General features: G+C 38.3%; 1 protein-coding gene across 2 annotated transcripts in view; it reads right to left on the reverse strand.

Moving 5' to 3' along the window:
- The window catches only part of SLC22A4 (solute carrier family 22 member 4), a 62,955-nt gene that overhangs the window by 8,886 nt on the left and 31,949 nt on the right, over positions 1 to 22,120 (reverse strand). For both annotated transcript variants that reach the window (XM_046668309.1, XM_046668308.1), the window contains exons 6-9: positions 20,671 to 20,771; positions 18,293 to 18,507; positions 17,117 to 17,299; positions 205 to 340 (exon numbers count right to left, since the gene is read on the reverse strand). In XM_046668309.1, the coding sequence (XP_046524265.1) occupies positions 205 to 340; positions 17,117 to 17,299; positions 18,293 to 18,507; positions 20,671 to 20,771 (635 nt within the window). The remainder of the gene's footprint in view (positions 1 to 204; positions 341 to 17,116; positions 17,300 to 18,292; positions 18,508 to 20,670; positions 20,772 to 22,120) is intronic.

Consider the following 22,120-nt stretch of genomic DNA (forward strand, 5'->3'; position numbering starts at 1 on the left):
TTTTCTTGGGTTTAATTCTGAACTCTCTTTATTCTATTGATTTCTATTCCTATAGCATTATCACACTGTTTCAATTACCACTGCCTAATAATATGCTTTATTATCTGATAGAGCTACTCTCCACTTCTTCAGAAACTTCCTAGCTATTCTTGCAGGTTTATTCTTTTTGAGGAATTTTGGTATCTTTTTTTAAGTTCCACTTACCCTTTCACTTTCTGCATCTGCTCTAAGGTCTCTGGTAGGGCCATTCCAAAACTTTCAGGGAAAAAAAGTGTGATGATTCCGTTCAGGATAGTCAGGCTGCCCATGAGGATGTAGGGCAGAACTCTGTTGTAAGCACCTGTAAGGCATGGAAACATCAGTTAGATATAGGGATTCTCCAGATGCTCTTGAGAAGCATTTTGTAAAGATGGCAAACAGTATTTGAAAGAAGTTTTAAATCTGAATATTTTCAGAAGGAAAAATATTCAAAAGATCACAGTTTCGTTTTGGCAGATGCCATTGCCTTTGGCAGATCATGTGTCTACTTGATTTTGCATTTTCCTAAGGTCTTTCATGTCAACTGGTATCCTCTAAGCTACTACATAATCACGTGTGACAGATGTTCCTTTGATAGAAATCTTGGCCTACTAAAGTTCTCCTCTTACGTGGAGGTAATTGGAGATGGGGGATGGGAGGATATCAAGGGGAAAGAGGTTGACTAGGATGTTTCAGGGACAGGTATTGGCTCTTTTGACTGGTGTGATCTTTGTTTTTGCCCAAATCAGTAGGCCATAGTGGAAAGATAGGTCCACAGAGCCATGAGACTCTTAAAAAATTCTAAGTAATATGTTCAATCCAATTTAAATCCATAAATGTCGGGCACCATAAAAGCACTGTGCCTAGCTTTGGTTTCTTTTTGCAGCATTTATATGTCTTGGTTTTATATGTGATTGGAAGAACACTCCACCTCTTCTTTATTTGATGTTACTCAGACAGTGTTACTGCACAAAACTGGGGTTCTCTTGCCCAATGTGCATTTAAAAAGCCAATTAATTACGGAATTAGCTTTTGGGAAAAGAAATCAGCTTTATTGTGCAAGATCTATCTGCAGGGAGACAGGGGGCATGTGCTCTTAGATCTCTCTCCCCAATTCAGGATTTGGTGCAAAATTTAAGAGGTTAGGGAGAAGAGGCTGGCACACATAAATGCTGGTGGGGCAGGTTTTGATTGGTGAGCTTCAAGCATTTATGGTAAGGTTCTAAACATTTATGGTAAGGTAGGGAAGAAACTTTAACACTGGATCTTCCTGAATGATGGTTCCCTCACTTCTGATAAAGTCCAGCTTTTAAGTTCTGATCATGTCCCAGTCCTTTGCTTCCAGGGTGAGGAGAATCTTTGGTTCTGTTGTCATTTCAGATCAAAATTTCTTCTACACATGCTCTGGCTATGTGACTTTGCAAATTTTCTGAAAGACAATTTCCTAATCCCTCTGTTGATAAGATGGGGTTAGTTGAACCAATCCTGGAGGGCCCATGGTTATAAATCCCCCCTTTTTGTTGTTCATTCCTCAATCTTGAGGGCTATAGGTGACGACTGCTTGAGCTTCTTCCTGCTGATAAGGGGTGACAGTTGTTCCCTCTCATTGAACCAGTCTCTTGGTAAGACAGGGATGCAGGTGGGCTCCCAAAGTTAAGCCTATAGTGTGTAAAGTAACCAGGTATTTAATAAGAAGCATTTCTAGAGAAACAAAAATAAAAACAAGGTTAATGGTTGGAGCAAATTATAAACCAGTTCCTGAGCCCAGGGGGAAGCCAGTCAAAACGTTTCTAGATGTCAGCATCAAAGCATCTTTTTCAGCTTGAAATGTCTCTGATGATGTCATCAGGTGTTCAAGTATCTTTCTGAGTGGCTTACACAGCAATAGGCATGAATCACGCTTAAGTTTATATCAAGTTGTTCAGCTTCAGTTTGCAGGGCTTCAGGAAAAAGGATGGTTTCAGTTCTCAACGATTCCAAATGAAAATGATGAAAAAACCCTGAAAATGTTAGTTTGGAGATTTGTAGCCAGATATTTCAGGAGACTAGAATTCAGGATCCAGTTCAGTTTACAGATATTAAAAAAAAAACCCTCAAAGACGATTATCAGAACTAGAATCTAATATCCATGAATATGTACTATAGTTTCTATTGAAACATAATTTTTCTCGCTAAAGTTGCCTGCATTTTTACCAAAGATAGCCAAGCTAGGGCTCATTGGTTGGCAAAATAAATCTAGTTTCAATAAACTTGGCCCAATTATTTACATAAGTACAGCAAGAATAGCAATTGATCATATAGGCTCTTTTATATCTGATTTTCATTTAAAAATCTCAGACTGAACTGTAAAGGCCTTTCAAGGCAGGAAAACCAAGCCAAGGACTTGTCATCAGGCTCTGCTTGCAATACCTACAGATTTGGGTGAATTCCTCTCTTCTTTTGAGGTTCCCCCAAATATCCTGAGATTCTTTGTACCCACCAGGGGAAATGACCTTCTTTACTCACCTGGTAAGGTTAATGGGAACCTGTAAGCAAGGTACTAGGCCAATATTTCCAAGTGGCTTTATTCCATGAAGTCAATCTTTGTTCCTCAAAAGCCATCTGGTCATATCTGAGTCCATGCATGGCTGTCTCAAATATGACATTCCAGCCAAGGCCTTGGTAATATAACCAATGTTTCCAATTGTGTCCTGCTATAAGGAGATCAGATTCTTATTGAACTTATGCAAATAACAATATTGCCATGAAAAATAAGAATGTTCACTCATCAAGAGTTTCCAAATTCTGGAGGTATCAGGTAAGGAGAAAAAGGTAAATGTTTCAATTATGCTTACAAAGTTAGAATTTACCAAATTTCTATAAGTCATAGTTAGCTTAAAAGAAAAGGGAAAAAGGTTTCCTTAAATCTGAAAAAAGAGAACATTAAAAATCAGTAATATCTCAAATGAAAAGTCATAAAAATTATAATCATCCTCATTAATTAATTCAGTCCTGTGTAATCAGTTCTTGATCTTAATCTTCTGTTAGCAGCTTTATGAGGCCATCAGTTTCTCTGTTAAAGTTGTGTCATTTCTTACCCAGGTCAGTTTTATAATCTGAAAGTTCTCAGAAATCTGTATTCTAGAGTATGTGTCAAAGTCCTTTCCACAAATCTCTCTGAAGATAAGACATTTGTAAAAGCAGAGTAAAACAAAACAGTCTGTAAATGACAAAAGACTTAAAAATGGCAATTGACAAAGAAACTTGGTTATTTCTGTGACATACAACACTTTAAGATAATAACTAGAATTATGGCTGACAACCAGGACAGATCAGAATTTTAGGAATGTTATATAATTTTTAAAACACTCATATCAATAACATTTACTCACATAATATCATAGGTTCCTATGAAACAATGCTTTGTTATCCATTTAACCATGGTAACAATGAAAGATTTTCAGGCAAATGCAGAAAATTAAATAGGTATAAGAAAAACTTTAGTGCCTGTGATTAAAGTCCTGATAAAAAACGATACAGGAAATTAATTTTGATAAAACATAAAATCCCTACCCTTCTGGTAAACTACTCAAAGACAAATATCTTTCATAATCTCTTTATCAAGAGGTGACTAAAAGTTTAAGAAAATTATCCTTTTAAGAGAGAAAACCAGGACCTGGCTCTGTAGCAGAGTGGTTAAGTTCAGCATGCTCTGCTTTGGTGACCTGGGGTTTGCAGGCTCAGATCTTGGGTATGGACCTATGCCACTCATCAGCCATGTTGTGGTGATGACCCACATATAAAGTGGAGGAAGATTGGCATGGACGTTATCTCAGGGCTAATCTTCCTCAGTGAAAAAAAAAAAAAGAAAGAGAGAAAACTAAATTTTAATTTTTGCACCAGCTTACTTTTATATTAAAACTCGTGTACTTAATTAAATTCATTTTGATCTTAGCCAACTTGACCATGCATAAAACTCTTTCCTCAGGGTTTCTCTTCAACAAACCTTCTATAACTTTCTTTTTACATTCAGAACTTGTCCCATGCCTTCTTTCTTTCTTTAGGACAAATTTATCTTTCTTAACAAAACAAACAAAAATATTTCCATTCTTTATACCTTCTTTACTGAGAACTCACATCTTACTTTCCTTGAATACAAAGAGGTTTTCCTTATTAATTTTAGTAGCTTTAATCCCATATATTAATTAGAATTCTTAACCCTTACAGACCTTTATTTTTACTGAAAACTAAGAAGTAAGCAATTATGAACTTTTACATTAGCCTTCTGTGGCTTGGCAAGTTTATAAACACTTTTCATAATTTCTAGAAACATGCTACTTCATAGTACAATTTTTAATAAAACAAGACACATTTACTAATACAGCCAAACATCTTTTAGTTTCTCTATAATAAGGAGCCAAAAGTAGATAAACTTAGACATGTTTAGCAATAGTTTCAGTATTTTTGTCTTGTTTGAAAGTGGCCTAGATATTCAATGAATTTTTCATCATTTAATTTCACTTAGCAAAACTTCAGAGTTTCAAGTTACCAAAGAGATTTTGGAAGTTATTTTAAACATACATGCCATAACACAGAATTATTGTTAAAAGGTTCACCCAACGCTTTTATCTTTTTCACATCTATTTAGTTTACTTGTTCCCAATAATTATTGTTCCCAATAATTATTTAGATTGCTTCCAAAACTTCATGAGACATTAGGCAAAATTAGCTATCACTGTAAGTTATTATTTTTGCTAACCAGTTTTGTAACAGAGATACCATCAGCTTATTTGACCAATAAATGTAGAATAAAAGCTGCATCATATCCACTGCTGATAATTCTAAGGACATGTTCATTTTAATCAAACCAACAATCTTAAATAAGCTTTCATGTATCAAAGATTAATTTATATCAGGTTAACTTGAAAGACATTTGGGTTAGTTTCTATAACATTTAGAAATAATTTATATAAGTGTTTACTTTAAGCCAATTGAATAGTACTCTTTAGAAATTACACCATCTGAAGGTAAGATATCACACATATATAACAAACAAATAGGCACACATACACAGAGATTCCACAGCTATTGTTTAAAAATTACTGCAAGGAATCAGGTACAGTAACATAAGGGTCACTAGTTATGAAAGAATAATTGAATCCAAATTTTGTTTCAAGCTTTTTTACTAGTATTTGTGGAGAAGACACCCAAGATGCTAGATGTTGGGTGAAGTGCTCTTCTAGCTGTTTTTCTTTCCTTTTTCTCTTTTTCCCTTTTCCCCCCTTCAGTCTTATGAATTGGTAAAGAGCTAGATAGCTCCTGGAGAGTTTGCAAGCTTTTGAGATAAGGGAAATGGGTGGAATCTGAACTACCTTTAGAGCTACATTTCCAGTCTTGCAAGGATTTTTTTTTTTTTGAGGAAGATTAGTCCTGAGCTAACTGCTGCCAATTCTCCTCTTTTTGCTGAGGAAGACTGGCCCTGTGCTAACATCCATGCCCATCTTCCTCTACTTTTTTTTATATGTGGGATGCCTACCACAGCATGGCTTGCCAAGTGGTGCCATGTCCGCACCTGGGATCTGAACCAGTGAACCCTGGGCCACCGAAGCGGAACGTGCAAAGTTAACCACTGTGCCACTGGGCTGGCCCTGCAAGGATGTTTTTAGGGACAGTTGCTCTTAATTCCTCAGAAATTGGGTTATAACTAAATTATATTATAGGTTGATCTACCTGTCCAACTACATCATCCCCTAATTTGCTTCTTTCTGCCTGGGTGCTTAATTTTATCTTTAATTTAGGGAAGAAGGCCAGGAAAAAAATTCCTATCAGACTCCGAATATCAGCTTCCAGTTTGGCCTAATTTCTGTTTGTAAGTTGCTAACTCCTTTCAAATATCCTTTAGGTTTCAGCCAGGATGAGCAGTAATTATACCTGGCAGTATTGAACAACTCTAGTAATATTTAACATAGCAGTTTTCCAGGAAATCTCTGAGTCTCGTTAACTCTGGGAGGGGCTCATTTTGGGCCCTCTTTAGAAAGTAGATTATGGGATTTCTGTAAAGCAATGACCCAAAATAGGCTTTTCTTTTGGGTACCTTTTATAACTTAATTTTCTTTCAGCTTTTCGAAAAAAAAAAAAAAAAGGTTATTTGGGAATTTTGAGGTCTGCATTTTGTTTTTTCTTTTTTTTGCTTGAGGAAGATTGTCCCTGAGTTAACATGTGTGCCAATCTTCTTCTGTTTTATATGTTGGACACAGCACAGCATGGCTTGATGAGTGGTGTGTAGGTCCATGCCCGGGATCAAAACTCACCAACCCTGGGTTGCTGAAACAGAGTGCACAAACTTAATCACGATGCCACTGGGCTGATCCTATGAAGTCTTTAATTTTAAGTGCACTTTTAAATAATCTTATCTAATAGAAACATTCCTTCTAATGACCAATGTAATTCCCCTGAGGCCGATGGCAGTTTGGCAGGATACTTAGCTGAGAAAGGGAATATAACCTGCATTTCTGTTTGACCAGCTCTGACCAAAAAAATTGGGTGCAACTGCATTTTTACCTCACCATATTTATGGGACCTCCAACCTGACAATTATTAAACCAAGCCCTCAGGACATGAAACAAGCTTGCTTGGTAAGATTCTGCAGTTCTTTGTAAACATTTACAACTTCTGAAAACTTTAGGTTTTCAATAACTGTGCCAGAAGGTGGAGCACTTGACTCTTTAAAGATTTCTTTGTTTCTCAGTTCAAAAGCTCAAAAGGAGCCCAAAGTGGCTGCTGTAATTTCAAATTATCTTGAGTTATCTTGCCAGCTGTTTACAGTTATTTCCATTTTAGAGGACTCTTTCCAAGGTTGCCACAACAAGGTAATTTATAAAGAGAGTTTATTATAGTCACCAAGAAACTCAGTCCCCAAAGAGCCAATTTTAACAAATAAAACAGTCAAACATAGACAAACATGAACAGACACAGGAATCCAACACTCTGGGACCCTACCCTAGAGTTCAGAATTTTAACTCGATCCTTTGAGTGCCCAGTGACTGTAACCCTTTTATATTGTTCCCTTTGAACCCACAATTCTAGCCTTGAGACTTTAACCCAGCAAAAATATCACCAGTGGGGAGTCTTAAACCATGAGCCTCATGAGATATTAGACAATTTTAGGCACAGGTGTGCTTTAACAAGGTCACTCACTCAAAAGATGTCTCCTCCTGGAGCTGTGTCTTCTCTCAAAAGGAAAAAGAGTGTCAAGGGGGCCTGGGGTACCATGGCAGGAAATGGGAATCCAATCAGCCAAGCCTCCAGACAAAAACTGTCTAGGCAGCCACTTGGGGTCAGTGAAAAGACACTGCACTCCACTGGGGGCTCCAGAGCCTCAGGCTAGTGGTCACAGGACCTTGTCCCTTTGTGGTTGCCAAAAACTATTACTGCACAAAATTGGGGTTCTCTTGCTTGATGAGCATAAAAAAGCCAATTAATTACGGCAACAGCTTTTGGGAAAAGAAATCAACTTTATTCTGCAAAATCGATCTGCAGGGAGACAGGGGGCATGTGCCCTCAGATCTGTCTCCCTGATTTAGGATTTGGGGTGAAATTTAAGAGGTTAGGGAGAACAGGCTGGCGTGTGGGGACAGGTCCCTGGTGGGTTTGCTTGGTGGGTTTCAAGCATTTACAGTAAGGTTTTACATTTATGATGGGATTCTAAATATTTATGATAAGGTGAGGAAGAAATTTTAATACCAGGTCTTCCTGAATGATGGACCCCTCACTTCTGATAAGATTCCAACTTTTTTTTTTGAGGAAGATTAGCCCTGAGCTAACATCCACTGTCAACCCTTCTCTTTTTGCTGAGGAAGATTGGCCCTGAACTAACATCCTTGCCTCTCTTCCTCTACTTTATATGTGGGACGCCTACCACAGCATGGCTTGATAAGTGGTGCATAGGTCCATGCCCAGGATCCAAACCAGCGAACCCTGGGCCACCGAGGTGGAACGTTCGAACTTAACAACTATGCCATCAGGCCAGCTCCAAGAGTTCAACTTTTAAGGTCCAGTCATGTCCTGGTCCTTTAGTTCCATGGGGAGGAGAATCTTTGGTTCTGTGGTTATTTCAGGTCAAGATTTCTTCTGCACATGCTCTGGCTATGTGACTTTGCAAATTTTCTGACAGACAATTTCTTAATTACTCTGTGGATAAGATGGAGTCAGTTGAACTGATCCTGGAGGGCCCACAGTTACAACAGGAGAATAATAGATCCTCATGTTGCTTCCCTTCTGCATTCAGAGATTATAGCAGAACAACAAGCCCAAGAATTTTATTTGACAAAGACATTAATCTTGAAGCTTGTCTGATGCATCTGTGTCACCAACAGTGTATCTATCGTGGAATAGAAAGCTCTGTCTCAGATGCCTCCATTTCTTTTGTACCAATGGGCTACCGTTAGACCATATGAGCATAGTTTGAAAGTATGGGCAAGAACAAAGAGGAAATGACATCACTCTACACTAATAATGTGTTTTCTCAGGTGTTGTTCAAGACAGCTGTGCAGAGTATGTTTAAGATAGGAAAATGTTTCCCTTTCTCTATAAGGATTTAGAGTGTACCTTTTCTGAGAATTCATATAGCCTTTGGGGATGTGTACGTGTGTGTGTGTTTGAACCAGGAGGTAACCAATGGATGACTAGGAAGAATAAGGAAGTGTGTCTACATCTCACCAGTAGAGCCCCTAATGAGGATTTGGCTTGGAGTACCAGACCCTATATCCACTGAACATCCCACTGAAGCCCCTCTGTGGTGTTATTCTACATTGACAAATTTGATTACATAAAAACTAAAATTTCATGCATTGCAAAAATATCATAAAGTCACAATGTAAATGATAAACTAGGAAATAATATTTACAACATATATACAAAGGGCTAATTTCTTTCAATTGCAAAGAGCTCTCAAAAATCAAAACTAAAAAGCTGAATAAGCCTTTAGAAAGATGGGCAAAAGGGTGATGTCAGCAAAATGGTGGGGTGAGCTGACCCGGGACTCTCTCCCCTCCAAACTACAACCAAAAAAACCGGAACAACTGAATTTCAACCAATAACTCTAATACAGAGATTGTCAGAGACCCACAGCAGCAAGACGACAGAGGATGGAGAGGCTGCAGCCAGCCTCAGAGGAGCTGGAACCAGGTAAGAGAGAACTTTGCTCCCTCCCCTAGAGACTGGGATCGCTGCCGCGGGTGAAGGAAGGAGTGGGGGAGGGGCCGCGCATCCGGGGATCGCCCAGGACTCCCACCTCTGGTGCAGTGGAAACCCGCTGACGGGGGAAAGCTTCTGCATGCAGGGACCTCATCAAGCCAGGGCCCGAGGAGACCAAAGAGCAAGAGCTGATTGGAATCCAGGTCGGCACGAGAGAAAGTGCCCCACCTCCCCCAACCTGCAGTGCATGCCTGCCATGGCAGCTGAAGGTGGAGGACTCAGAACGCATGGCTCTCGACCCCCATCTAGTGGCAACAGGCTGTAACTGCAACCTATTACTACCATCATGCGCAAAAACCGCTCCTCTACCATTCAGCAATTTATAAAAGCTCCAGACCAGAAGGAAAACAATAAAAACACAGAATTAAGTCCTGATGACTTGGAAATAGGTAAACTAAGTGAAAATGAGTTCAGAGTAGCTATCATCAAAAAACTCAATGAGGTAAAGGGAAATATAGAGAAACAAGTCAATGAATTCTGGAATTACTTCACAAAAGAGATTGAAGCTATACAGAAGAATCAATCAGAAATACTAGAGATGAAAAATACAATGGATCAGATAAAACAGAATACAGATTCCCTGAATGCCCATGTACACACCATAGAGGAGCAAATTAGCATAATCAAAGACAGACAGGCTGAATGGCTCCAGACAGAGGAAGAAAGAGAACTAGGAATTTAAAAGAATGAGGAAAATCTCAGAGAAATAGTGGATTCAATGAGGAGAACCAATTTAAGAATCATTGGAATTCCTGAGGGTGTGGAAAATGAAAACGGAGCAGAAAGTGTGCTTACTGAAATTATAGAAGAGAACTTCCCAAATCTAGGGATTGAGGAGGAAATGTGTGTGGAGGAAGCTTTCAGATCTCCTAGATTGTGAATGTAAAAAGACCTACTGCAAGGCATATAGTAGTAAAACTGGCAAAAATGAAAGACAAAGAAAGAATACTCAGGGAAGAAAGACAGAAGAAAATAACCTGCAAAGGAACTCCCATCAGACTTTCAGCGGATTTCTCTACAGAAACCTTACAAGCTAGGAGAGAATGGAATGACATATTCAAAACCTTAAAAGATAAAAATCTTCAGCCAAGAATACTCTATCCAGCAAAAATATCCTTCAGATATGAGGGAGAAATTAAATATTTTCCAGACAAACAAAAGTTAAGGGAATTTGTAACCAAAAGTCCTCCACTGCAAGAAATCCTCAAGAAGGCTCTCATACCTGAAAAAAGAAGAAAAGGGAGAAAGGGGTCACAAACCACACAGTAGAGAGACAAATAGATAGAACCAGAATAGGATAGCAAATATTCAACTATAGCATTAGGATAAAGGTAAGGAAACCACCAAAGCAAAGACAATCTTATCACTCTAACCACAAACTCATAACACGAGTTGGAATAAGAGATGAAAATAATAATTTAGGAGGGGAAGAGCAAAGGGACTAAATCAGTCTAGGTCAAGTAGGTGAGAGACCACCAGAGAATGGACTATATTATACACGAGACTCTAAATACAAACTTCAGGGTAGCCACTAAACTGAAAAACAGAACAGAGCCACAAAACATAAATAAGGAAACATCTAAGAAACCCAGCATAAGAAATTGCAGAAGTAAATGGGTAGGCTAAAGCACACAGGACAAGAAACAAAGGTAACTCAGGAAAACCAGATAACGAGTGACAGAATGACAGCATTAAGCCCTCATGCATCAATAATCACCCTCAATGTAAACGGATTGAACTCTCCAATAAAAAGACACAGGGTGGCAAAATGGATTAAAGAACAAGATCCAACAATTTGTTGCCTCCAGGAAACACACCTCAGCCCCAAGGACAAACACAGGCTCAGAGTGAAGGGGTGGAAGACAATACTTCAAGCTAATAGCAAGCAAAAGAAAGCAGGTGTTGCAATACTTATATCAGAAAAAACGGATTTCAAAATAAGGCAGGTAAAGAGAGACACAGAGGGACAATATATAATGATCAAAGGGACACTTCATCAGAAGAAATAACGCTTATAAATATCTATGCACCCAACACAGGCGCACCAAAGTTCATAAAGCAACTATTAACAGACCTAAAGGAAGATGTTAAAAACAACATGATAATAGTAGGGTACCTCAACACCCCACTCATATCAATGGACAGATCATCCAGATGGAAAATCAACAAGGAATAGTGGAGCTAAATGAAAAGCTAAAACAATTGGACTTAATAGACATATATAGAACACTTCATCCAAAAACAGCAAAATATACATTCTTCTGAAGTGTGCGTGGAACATTCTCAATGATAGATGATATGTTGGGAAACAAGGCAAGCCTCTACAAATTTAAAAAAATTGAAATAATAACAAGCATCTTCTCCGATCATAATGCTATAAGGCTAGAAATTAATTACAAGAAAAAAGCTGAGAAAGGCACAAGGATATGGAGACTAAACAATATCCTATTGAACAAGCAATGGATCATTGAAGAAATTAAAGAAGAAATAAAAAAATACCTGGAGACAAATGAAAATGATGACATGCCATACCAACTCATATGGGATACAGCAAAAGCTGTATTAAGAGGAAAATTCATCGCAACACAGGCACATCTTAACAAACAAGAAAAATCCCAAATAAGCTATCTTAAACTATACCTAAGCGAATTAGAGAAAGAAGAACAAACAAAGCCCAAAGTCAGCAGAAGGAGAGAAATAATAAAAATCAGAGCACAAATAATGTTATTGAAATGAAAAAGGCAGTAGAAAGGATCAATGAAACAAAGAGCTGGTTCTTTGGGAAGATAAATAAAATTGACAAACTCCTAGCCAGACTTACAAAGAAAAAAAGGGAGAAACCTCAAATAAACAAAATCAGAAATGAAAGAGGAGAAATAACAACAGACTCTGCAGAAATACAACGGATTATAAGAGAATACTATGAAAAACTATATGCCAACAAAATGGACAACCTAGAGGAAATGGATAAATTCTTGGACTCCTACAATCTCCCAAAGCTCACTCAAGAAGAGGCAGACAATTTGAACACACCAATCACAAGGAAAGAGATTGAAACAGCAATCAAAAACATCCCAAAGAATAAAACCCCAGGACCAGATGGCTATCCTGGGGAATTCTACCAAACTTTCAGAGAGGATTTAATACCTATCCTTTGCAAGCTATTCCAAAAAATTAGGGAGGATGGAACACTTCCTAACACATTCTACGAGGCCAACATCACGCTGATACCAAAGCCTGACAAGGACAGCACGAAAAAAGAGAACTACAGGCCAATATCACTGATGAACATAGATGCAAAAATTCTAAACAAAATTTTGGCAACCAGAATTCAGCAATTCATAAAAGGATCATACATCATGATCAAGTGGGATTCATACCAGGGACACGGGCATGGTTCAACATCCACAAATCAATCAATGTGATACACCACATCAACAAACTGAGGAATAAAGACCACATAATCATCTCAATAGATGCAGAGAAAGCATTTGACAAGATCCAACAGCCATTTATGATAAAAACTCTGAACAAAATGGGCATAGGAGGGAACTACCTCAACATAATAAAGGCCATATATGACAAACCCACAGCTAACATCATACTCAATGGGCAAAAACTGAGCACCATCCCCCTGAAAACAGGAACGAGACAAGGATGCCCTCTATCACCACTTTTATTTAACATAGTACTGGAGGTCCTGGCCAGAGCAATCAGGCAAGAAAAAGGAATAAAAGGAATCCATATAGGGAGGGAAGAAGTGAAACTCTCGCTGTTTGCAGATGACATAATCTTATATATAGAAAACCCCAAAGAATCCATTGGAAAACTTTTAGAAGTAATCAACAACTACAGCAAAGTTGCAGGGTATAAAATCAATTTGCATAAATCAGTAGCATTTCTATATTCTAATAACGAACTAACAGAAAAAGAACTCAAGAACACAATACCATTCACAATCGCAACAAAAAGAATAAAATACCTTGGGGTGAACTTAACTAAGGAAGTGAAAGACCTATACAATGAAAATTACAAGGCCTTTCTGAAAGAATTGGATGACGACATAAAGAGATGGAAAGACATTCCATGCACATGGATTGGAAGAATAAACATAGTTAAAATGTCCATTCTACCTAAAGCAATCTACAGATTCAACGCTATCCCAATCAGAATCCAAATGACATTCTTTACAGAATTAGAACAAAGAATCCTAAAATTCATATGGGGCAACAAAAGACCCCGAATTTCTAAAGCAATCCTGAGAAAAAAGAACAAAACGGGAGGCATCACAATCCCTGACTTCAAAACATACTACAAAGCTACAGTAATCAAAACAGCATGGTACTGGTACAAAAACAGGTGCACAGATCAATGGAACAAATTGAAAGCCCAGAAATAAAACCACACATCTATGGACAGCTTATCTTCGACAAAGGAGCTGAGGGCATACAATGGAGAAAAGAAAGTCTTTTCAACAAACGGTGCTGGGAAAACTGGAAAGCCACATGTAAAAGAATGAAAATTGTTTCATTCTTTCTCACCATTCACCAAAATAAACTCAAAATGGATCAAAGACCTAAAGCTGAGACCTGAAACCATAAAGCTTCTAGAAGAAAATGTAGTCAGTACACTCTTTGACATCAGTATTAAAAGGATATTTTCGGACACCAAGTCTTCTCAGAGAAGGTAAACAATAGAAAGAATAAACAAATGGGACTTCATCAGACTAAAGAGCTTCTTCAAAGCAAATGAAAACAGGATTGAAACAAAAAAAACAACCCACTAACTGGGAAAAAATATTTGCAAGTCATGTATCTGACAAAGGCTTAATATTCGTAATATATAAAGAACTCTCACAACTCAACAACAAAACATCAAACAACCCAATCAAAAAATGGGCTGGAGACATGAACAGACATTTCTCCAAAGAAGATATACGGATGGCCAATAGGCACATGAAAAGATGCTCATCATCGCTGATCATCAGGGAAATGCAAATCAAAACTACACTAAGATATCACCTTACACCCATTAGAATTCAAAAATATCTAAAACTAATAGTAACAAATGTTGGAGAGGTTGTGGAGAAAAAGGAACCCTCATACACTGCTGATGGGAATGCAAACTGGTGCAGCCACTATGGAAAACAGTATGGAGATTCCTCAAAAAATTAAAAATAGAACTACCATATGACCCAGCTATCCCACTACTGGGTATCTATCCAAACAGCTTGAAGTCAGCAATTCCAGAAGTCCTATGCACCCCAATGTTTATTGCAGCATTATTTACAATAGCCAAGACATGGAAGCAACCTAAGTGCCCATCAACAGATGATTGGATAAAGAAGATGTGGTACATATATACAATGGAATACTACTCAGCTGTAAAACAGAACAAAATCGTCCCATTTGCAACAACATGGATGGACCTTGAGGGCATTATGTTAAGTGAAATAAGCCAGATAGAGAAGGACAATCTCTGTATGATTCCACTCATATGAGGAATTTAAACATGTGGACAAAGAGAACAGATTAGTGGCTACCAGGGGAAAGATGGGGTGGGGCGTGGGCACAAAGGGTGAAGTGGTGCACCTACAACACGACTGACAAACAACAATGTACAACTGAAATTTCACAAGATTGTAACCTATCATTAACTCAATAAAAATTAAAAAAAAAAACAAAACTAGATGCCTGTCTTACCTCACTCACAAAACATAACTCAAAATAGATTAAAGACTTAAGTGAAACTATAAGACTCCTAGAAGAAGAAAACACAGGGAAAAAGCTTCTTGACATTGGCCTTGGCAATATTTTTTTATATATGAGACCCAAAGCAATAAAGCATAAATAAAAAGTGTCACTACCTTGAACTAAAAAGATTCTGCACAGCAAAAGAAACCATCAACAAAATGAAAAGGCAACCTATGGAATAGGAGAAAAATATTTGCAAACCACATATCTGATAATGGTTAAAATCCAAATATATAAGGAACTCAAACTCAATAGCAAGGAAAAAAAAAACCCCAAATGACACACAAATAATTTGATTAAAAAACAGGCAAAGACACACGATACCAACAGTTATGTGAAAAGGTGCTCAACATCAGTAATCATCAAGAAAATGAAAATTGAAACCAGAATGAGACATTATCTCATACCTGTTAGAATGTCTATTATCAAAAAAAGCAAAAGATGGAAAATGCTGGTAAGGGTGTGGAGAAAACAGAACTCTGTACACTGTTGGTGTAAATGTAAATTGGTACAGCCACTAAGGAAAACAGTATGGAGGCTCCTTAAAAAATTAAGAATAGAGCTACCATGTGATCCAGCAATCCCACTTGTGGGTATAAGTCTGAAGGAAATGAAATCACTATCTCAAAGAGATACTTGGACTTCCATGTTTATTACAGCATTACTTATAATAGCCCACACATGGAAACAACCTAAGTGTACATCCACGAATGAATGAAGAAAGAAAGTATGGTGTATATATATGCGCAATGGAATATTGTTCAGCCATAAGCAAGAAGAAAATCCTCCCATTTGCGACAACATAGATGAACCTGGAGAGCATTACGCTGAGTGAAATGAGTCAGATGGAGAAAGACAAATATATGTGATCTCATTTATATGAGAATCTGAAAATAACAAACTCATAGAAACAGAGCGGAGATTAGTGGTTGCCAGGGACAGAGGGCGGGTGTGGGAAATGAGTGCAGGTGATGGAAGAGTACAAACTTCCAGTTACAACATGAATAAGGTCTGGGGGTGTGATGGACAGTGTGCTGACTCTAGATAACAATACTGTATTGTATGTTTGAAGGTTGCTAACAGATCTTAAAAGTTTTCACCACACACAAAAAATTGTATCTATGTGAAGTGATGAATGTGTTAACTAACCTTATTGTAATAATCATTTTCCAGTACACATGTATATCAAATCATCACATGCACACCCTAAAATTACACAATGTTATATGTCAATTATATCTCCATAAAACTGAAAAATATTAAATTAAAAAAAGAATGAATTAAAAAAAAGAAAGATGGGCAAAAGACATGAATAGTCAGGTCACTGAAAAATAAATAGAATGTCAATAAATATATCAAAAAATGCTCAACCTCATTCATAATTAAAGAAATGGAAAGGAAAGCAACAATGATATCCATTTTTTCACATAAGAGATTATCAATGATTAAAAAAATTAGATAATCTCTCTTGTTGGTGGGGATATAGAGAAACAGGCAGTCTTGTATTTTGACAGCTGGACTGTAAATTTGGCACAATATTTAGAGGTCAATTTGGCACTATCTATGAAATTTTTAAATTGCTCCAGCAATTTTACTTCTATAACTCTTTCCATGAATCCAAATATTGTAAATAAACTAACAAAGGGTGTAGGGAGTAGGAGAATGTTCATTACAGTGTTATCTGTAGTAACAAAAACCTGGAAATGGCCTAAATGTTCATCCATTGAGCCGAGTTAAATAAACTATGTAGGTATGTACATTGGAAGATTATGTACTAACGAAAAAGAAGGTAAAAGAGCTATATATACCAATATGGAAAGATATTCTGATATTATGCTACATTTAAAGGAAGTTGTGAAACAATGTATATAATATGATTTTGTGTGTGAAAAAAAATCTATATGTTGTGCAAAACAAAATGTCTGAAGGGCTACTCACCAAACTGTTAATATTAGTTACTTCTAGAGCTATGATTTGGGGAACTGAGAGAGAAGAGGTGAACATGTACTTTTTCCAGTACTATCTATGCTGTTTGAATTTTTCACAATGAAAATCTATTAATTATATTTAAAAAAAGAACAAACTGATAAAATGCACTGATAAAATCTCACCAAGGTAAACAAAGTAGGGAGCAATGATGCTGCCCACTCTGGAGGCCATGGATGTGACCCCCACAGCCATGTTCCTGACCAGGGTTGGGTAGAGCTCTGCAGTGAAGACATACAGCATGGAGAAAGCAGAGGTGATCCCGAATTTTCCTAACATCACCAGACCAATCGACAGGAAGTTGTAATCTGGAAAAGAGACCCAGTGTAAACAGAGGTGCTTCTAGAAGGGATACTTTCTTAACTCAGTTGCTTTTATTGTCCTTTTTGCTTGTATGGGAATGTATTTATAATATAAAGATATTCCCCAAATAACATCTTCTCTTCAAATGCCTTAAAAATCAGACATGGACAAAGATGGAGAGTGAGGGGCTGCTTTGTGCTTTCTCTACTGTTATTCTAGATCATTGATGCACTCAGTGACCTTTGTCCACTTTTATTTGTTACAGCAATTTCCTGGTAAGTTGTTAGCATGTTAATATATTTAAGGTATCTTCAAAGAGAGGGACAATTCCTTTCTATCCTGTTTATTATTATTAAGAAATTATATTTCTATGTATAATACTACATCTCAACAATCTATTGAATTAACATCTTAATAATATGAGAAAATTAGACATAAGGCAAAAAAGGAAGTATTTGTCCCTTTGTGAGCTTTTTAATGACTGAAAAGATTACAGACCATAAAAATCACTGACTTTATCCTGGAACTGGTACATACTACCAACTCTAGCACTTGAATACACACCTCAGAGAAAAGGTTTGAAAGTACCAAGAAATGGGAATCAGGGTTGTGACTCAGAAAAAGAGGTTTAAGGGTTTAGGTGAATATTTCTACAAAGGGGATGACTGGGAGCATGACTCTCCCTCTTCAAGCAGTGATTTCCTATTCTCCAAGGCTGATCTTCTGGTTGAAGGGAGTTGTTCTGAACATGGGAAATTGCATAGTTAGCAATCACTAGTCTAATTGACTTATGTATGGGTTATGATGTAAAAGTGACATAAACAGGGAGCAGTGATTAAGAATTAGCCTACCCCACAACTAGAAGGACATGCAACTAAGATAGACAACTGTGTACGGGGAGTTTGGGGAGATAAAACAGGAAAAAAAAAAAAAAAGAATTAGCCTAGTCAAGATGTGGATCTTTTCTGGTAAGCTGTTAATATTGGTTTACTTCTTACCTGCAGGTACCCCTTGAATTAAGAGAAGCACACCTCCCCCCAGGAACAGTACTCCAGCTATGATAAAACGCCTGGGCAGGGTTCGCAGGAGCAGCCAGGCTGTAATGTAAGCCGGAACCTCAATCAAGGCAGAGAGGAAACAGTTCAGGTAAGCATCTCCATGTAAATTAGGGGTGTTCAGAGACAGGGCAAAGTAACCCACCGAGGTGAGCATCCTGAAAAACAAAAGAAAAAAGAATGGCAAAAGGATGGCCTGAATCACTCTAAAATTCCAGGATGGTCAAGAAATTGTCTAGATCTTGCTGTCCTACAAGTAGCCATCAGCCACATAGGGCTATTTAAGAGTAAATAAATTAAAATTAAATAAAATTAAAAATTCAGGGGGCTGGCCTGGTGGCCTAGTGGTTAAGTTCGCATGCTCTGCTTCAGTGGCCCAGGGTTTTGCCAGTTCGGATCCTGGGTGTGGACACGGCGCCGCTCATCAGGCCATGCTGAGGTGGCGTCCCACATAGCACAACCAGAGGCACTCACAACTAGGATATACAACTATGTGCTGGGGGCCTTTGGGGAGAAGAAGGAAAAAAAACACAAAAGAAGATTGGCAACAGATGTTAGCTCAGGTGCCAATCTTAAAAAAAAAAAATTCAGTTGCTCAGTTGCACTAGTCACACTTCAATTGCTTAATAGCCACATGTGGCTAGTGGCTACTATAATGGACAACACAGATATAAAACATTTTCATCACTGCAGAAAGTTCTGTTGGAGAGCACTAGTGTCGATACACCAATGCACCAGTACCTCTCCTAGTCTAGTGAATTTCAAATTTCAATATTTCTGGCACAGTTTGTACATCCTCATTCCCTTAGATCTATTATTTGAAGAAAGAATGTCAGTCAGTGAACATAAAATCCAGATTTCATTCTTACCAAAAAAAAACCAGAGAAAAGATATGTAACTAATACTGTGAGATCCACTTAGAGTAAATTCCAATTGATTTAGTAAAACTCACTTTAGGGAAAAGAATGAAAGTCCCATAATGCTTCAAAGTATCACCTAGGGCGCACACTGCACATTCCTTCATGACAGTTAACTTCCACGTACAAGCTTCTCTGTGGAAAGACAACTGCACTATGCAGACTGCCCTGTGCAGACCTCTGCTCATTATTATCATGCCTGGAAAGCAGAGGCCATCTGAAACATGTTTTCAGGAACACTGTTGAATCTTTTTATACAGTGTCTAGGAGGTTAGGTAGCACAAAGGCTAATCCAAAACAAAACGAAAAATGAAACTTGATTGCCCTAGAAATCTTAATGATTTTTGTATTTGGTAATAAGAGCAGCTTAGAAAAAAACTAATGACTGGTTTATTATTGGCTCAGTAGCGCTACTGCTCAAGATACATGTGCATCAATGATTTATGCTGAGATGCAAGAACAAAGGAGGTCTGCAGTGAGGAAAGCCATGTGCCTAGGACACACTTGCTTCATTCAGAGGCATAAGCTCTGTCACTGATTTCTTCTAATTGCAAACAGGGTGACCCTAAAAATAGACAAGCTGCAGTCAGAACCTACTAGTTCTGATGATCATTTTTGTGTGTGTGCTGCCATCATGAGGTAGGCGTGTTCCTTTTTTCTTCCTCCTCATTTCCTGGCAGAAACATTATTAAATCTTGTCTACAAAGTCAATTATTTTAATGCTTTAAAATCACTTGGTAGTTTGCTATTAGCAAGTGTAAAAAGCTTGTCAAAACTCCAGTCCACACAGTGGGGACTCGGGTTATTCTAACCTCACTCTTCAAATTGCCAGTACAGCTTCAGGAAGCAGGAGCTGAATTAGCATCTCAGCTTCAGGTACCCGGGACATCATTAATCTTTTTTTTTTTTTTTTAAAGATTTTATTTTTTTCCTTTTTCTCCCCAAAGCCCCTCGGTACATAGTTGTATATTCTTCATTGTGGGTCCTTCTAGTTGTGGCATGTGGGACGCTGCCTCAGCGTGGTTTGATGAGCAGTGCCGTGTCCGTGCCCAGGATTCGAACCAACGAAACACTGGGCCACCTGCAGCGGAGCCCGCGAACTTAACCACTCGGCCACAGGGCCAGCCCTGGGACATCATTAATCTTAATCCTAATAACTTTAGGAGGGGAGGGACTCTTTCCCTGTGAGCCACCGTACTGCAGACTTAAATATTGTTCCTGTGACTTTCTTTTCAGGATCCAGTTCCATGAGTTGAATTGAGGCATTTCCAAATAACTTAGAATTCTATAATTTTTATTTTTTCTCAGGAAGACCCAGGCCTTGCCCTGATGTTTCCCTGAATTAAAGAAAATCAGTTGTACTTATGTGCTGTATGTCGCATTTCCAGATCACTTATTACTCACCATAGCAGCAAAGACATAATGGTTATTGTGGCAATATTCTGAGTCCTGAACAGGTCCAGAATGATAGCTTTCTGCTGCTTCAGGGATGTTAGCTCCAGTAGCTAAAATAATGCAAATAACCATGCGATTAAGAGGTGGTGAGGAAGTATCTTGGGCCTTGACAGCATGGGAAAAACTTTATGCATCTAACTCTCACTTCACCTTGAATATGCTTAGAAGTCTAGAATTTGTGGGGAATAAGGGCATCTACACACATGATGCTTATTCTAACACTTTAGAACTAACAGTCTAACAAATGTTTGTGGCCCATTTTAGACAGAGGCTTTTTTTTTTTTTCAGTGAGGAAGATTTTCTCTGAGCTAACATCCATTGCCAATCTTCCTCTTTCTTTGCTTGAGGAAGATCAGCCCTGAGCTAACATCTGTGCCAATCTTTCTCTATTTTGTATGTGGGTTGCCGCCACAACATGGCTTGATGAGTGGTGTAGGTCCGCACCCAGGATCTGCGTATGCGAACTTGGGCCGCTGAGGCAGAGCGCACCGGACTTAACCACTAAGCCATAAGGCTGGCCCTAGGCAGAGGCTCTTTAAATATATAACATTGGCTCCACCGTCTCTTTATATAAAGCCTGACTGCTAACATAGTCTTTTCTGACTCAGGGTCACCATGGGTGACCTTAATCACACTAAGCTGTAATCCTTAGGGCCAGTTGAGTGGGTCAGGCCATATAGCCCCAAACTGCCTTGAGGTCCATGTCTGCGTTTATACTTTTCTTGTTGTTGTCTCAGTGTCAGAACAGACTTGGGTTAACTGGGGGACCTAGAGCAAGTTACTGTTATCCTCTCTGAGGCTCAGTTTACTTCTCCGTAAAATGGGCATAATAATTGGGAGTTGCAAAGATAAATGAGATTATATATATAAAGCTTAGCATCGTACTTGAACCACGGTAAGTGCCCAATACATTTTAACTATTATTATTATTACTGCACTATTGAGAAAAAGATGCCAGCTGTCAGTGGATAGTGGCAACTACATACAGCTGTCAAAGGGCTTCTCTACTTTTCCTTTACTGAAGTTAACTTGCCATGTGTTAGGAACCTAGATAACCTAGCTTATTAGAATTGAAACTAGAAAGTTCCAAGGCTCTGAGGTGAGGAATCTCTTTGGGATCAAGTACAAGGGTTTTGTGGCCCTACGGTGTGTGTACAATGAGAGGCCGAGGAAGCAGATACTATTATGAAGTGAGAGTGCCAGCCCTGCCTTTGTAGCTGGTGGTCCCAGATATTAGCATCCTTCTTTCTAAGAATAATCAGACACCTCCTCACACAGCTCACAGCCATATTACCTTTTTTTCTTACACTATTTGGAGCGTACAGCTCTAAAACATGTCCCATCAATATAATCCTGTTATGACAACAAAGCAAAGCCCCTGCATAAACTAGTGGGAACT

This window comes from Equus quagga, chromosome 7 (genome assembly GCF_021613505.1).
Source record: "Equus quagga isolate Etosha38 chromosome 7, UCLA_HA_Equagga_1.0, whole genome shotgun sequence".
Classification (NCBI taxonomy): domain Eukaryota; kingdom Metazoa; phylum Chordata; class Mammalia; order Perissodactyla; family Equidae; genus Equus; species Equus quagga.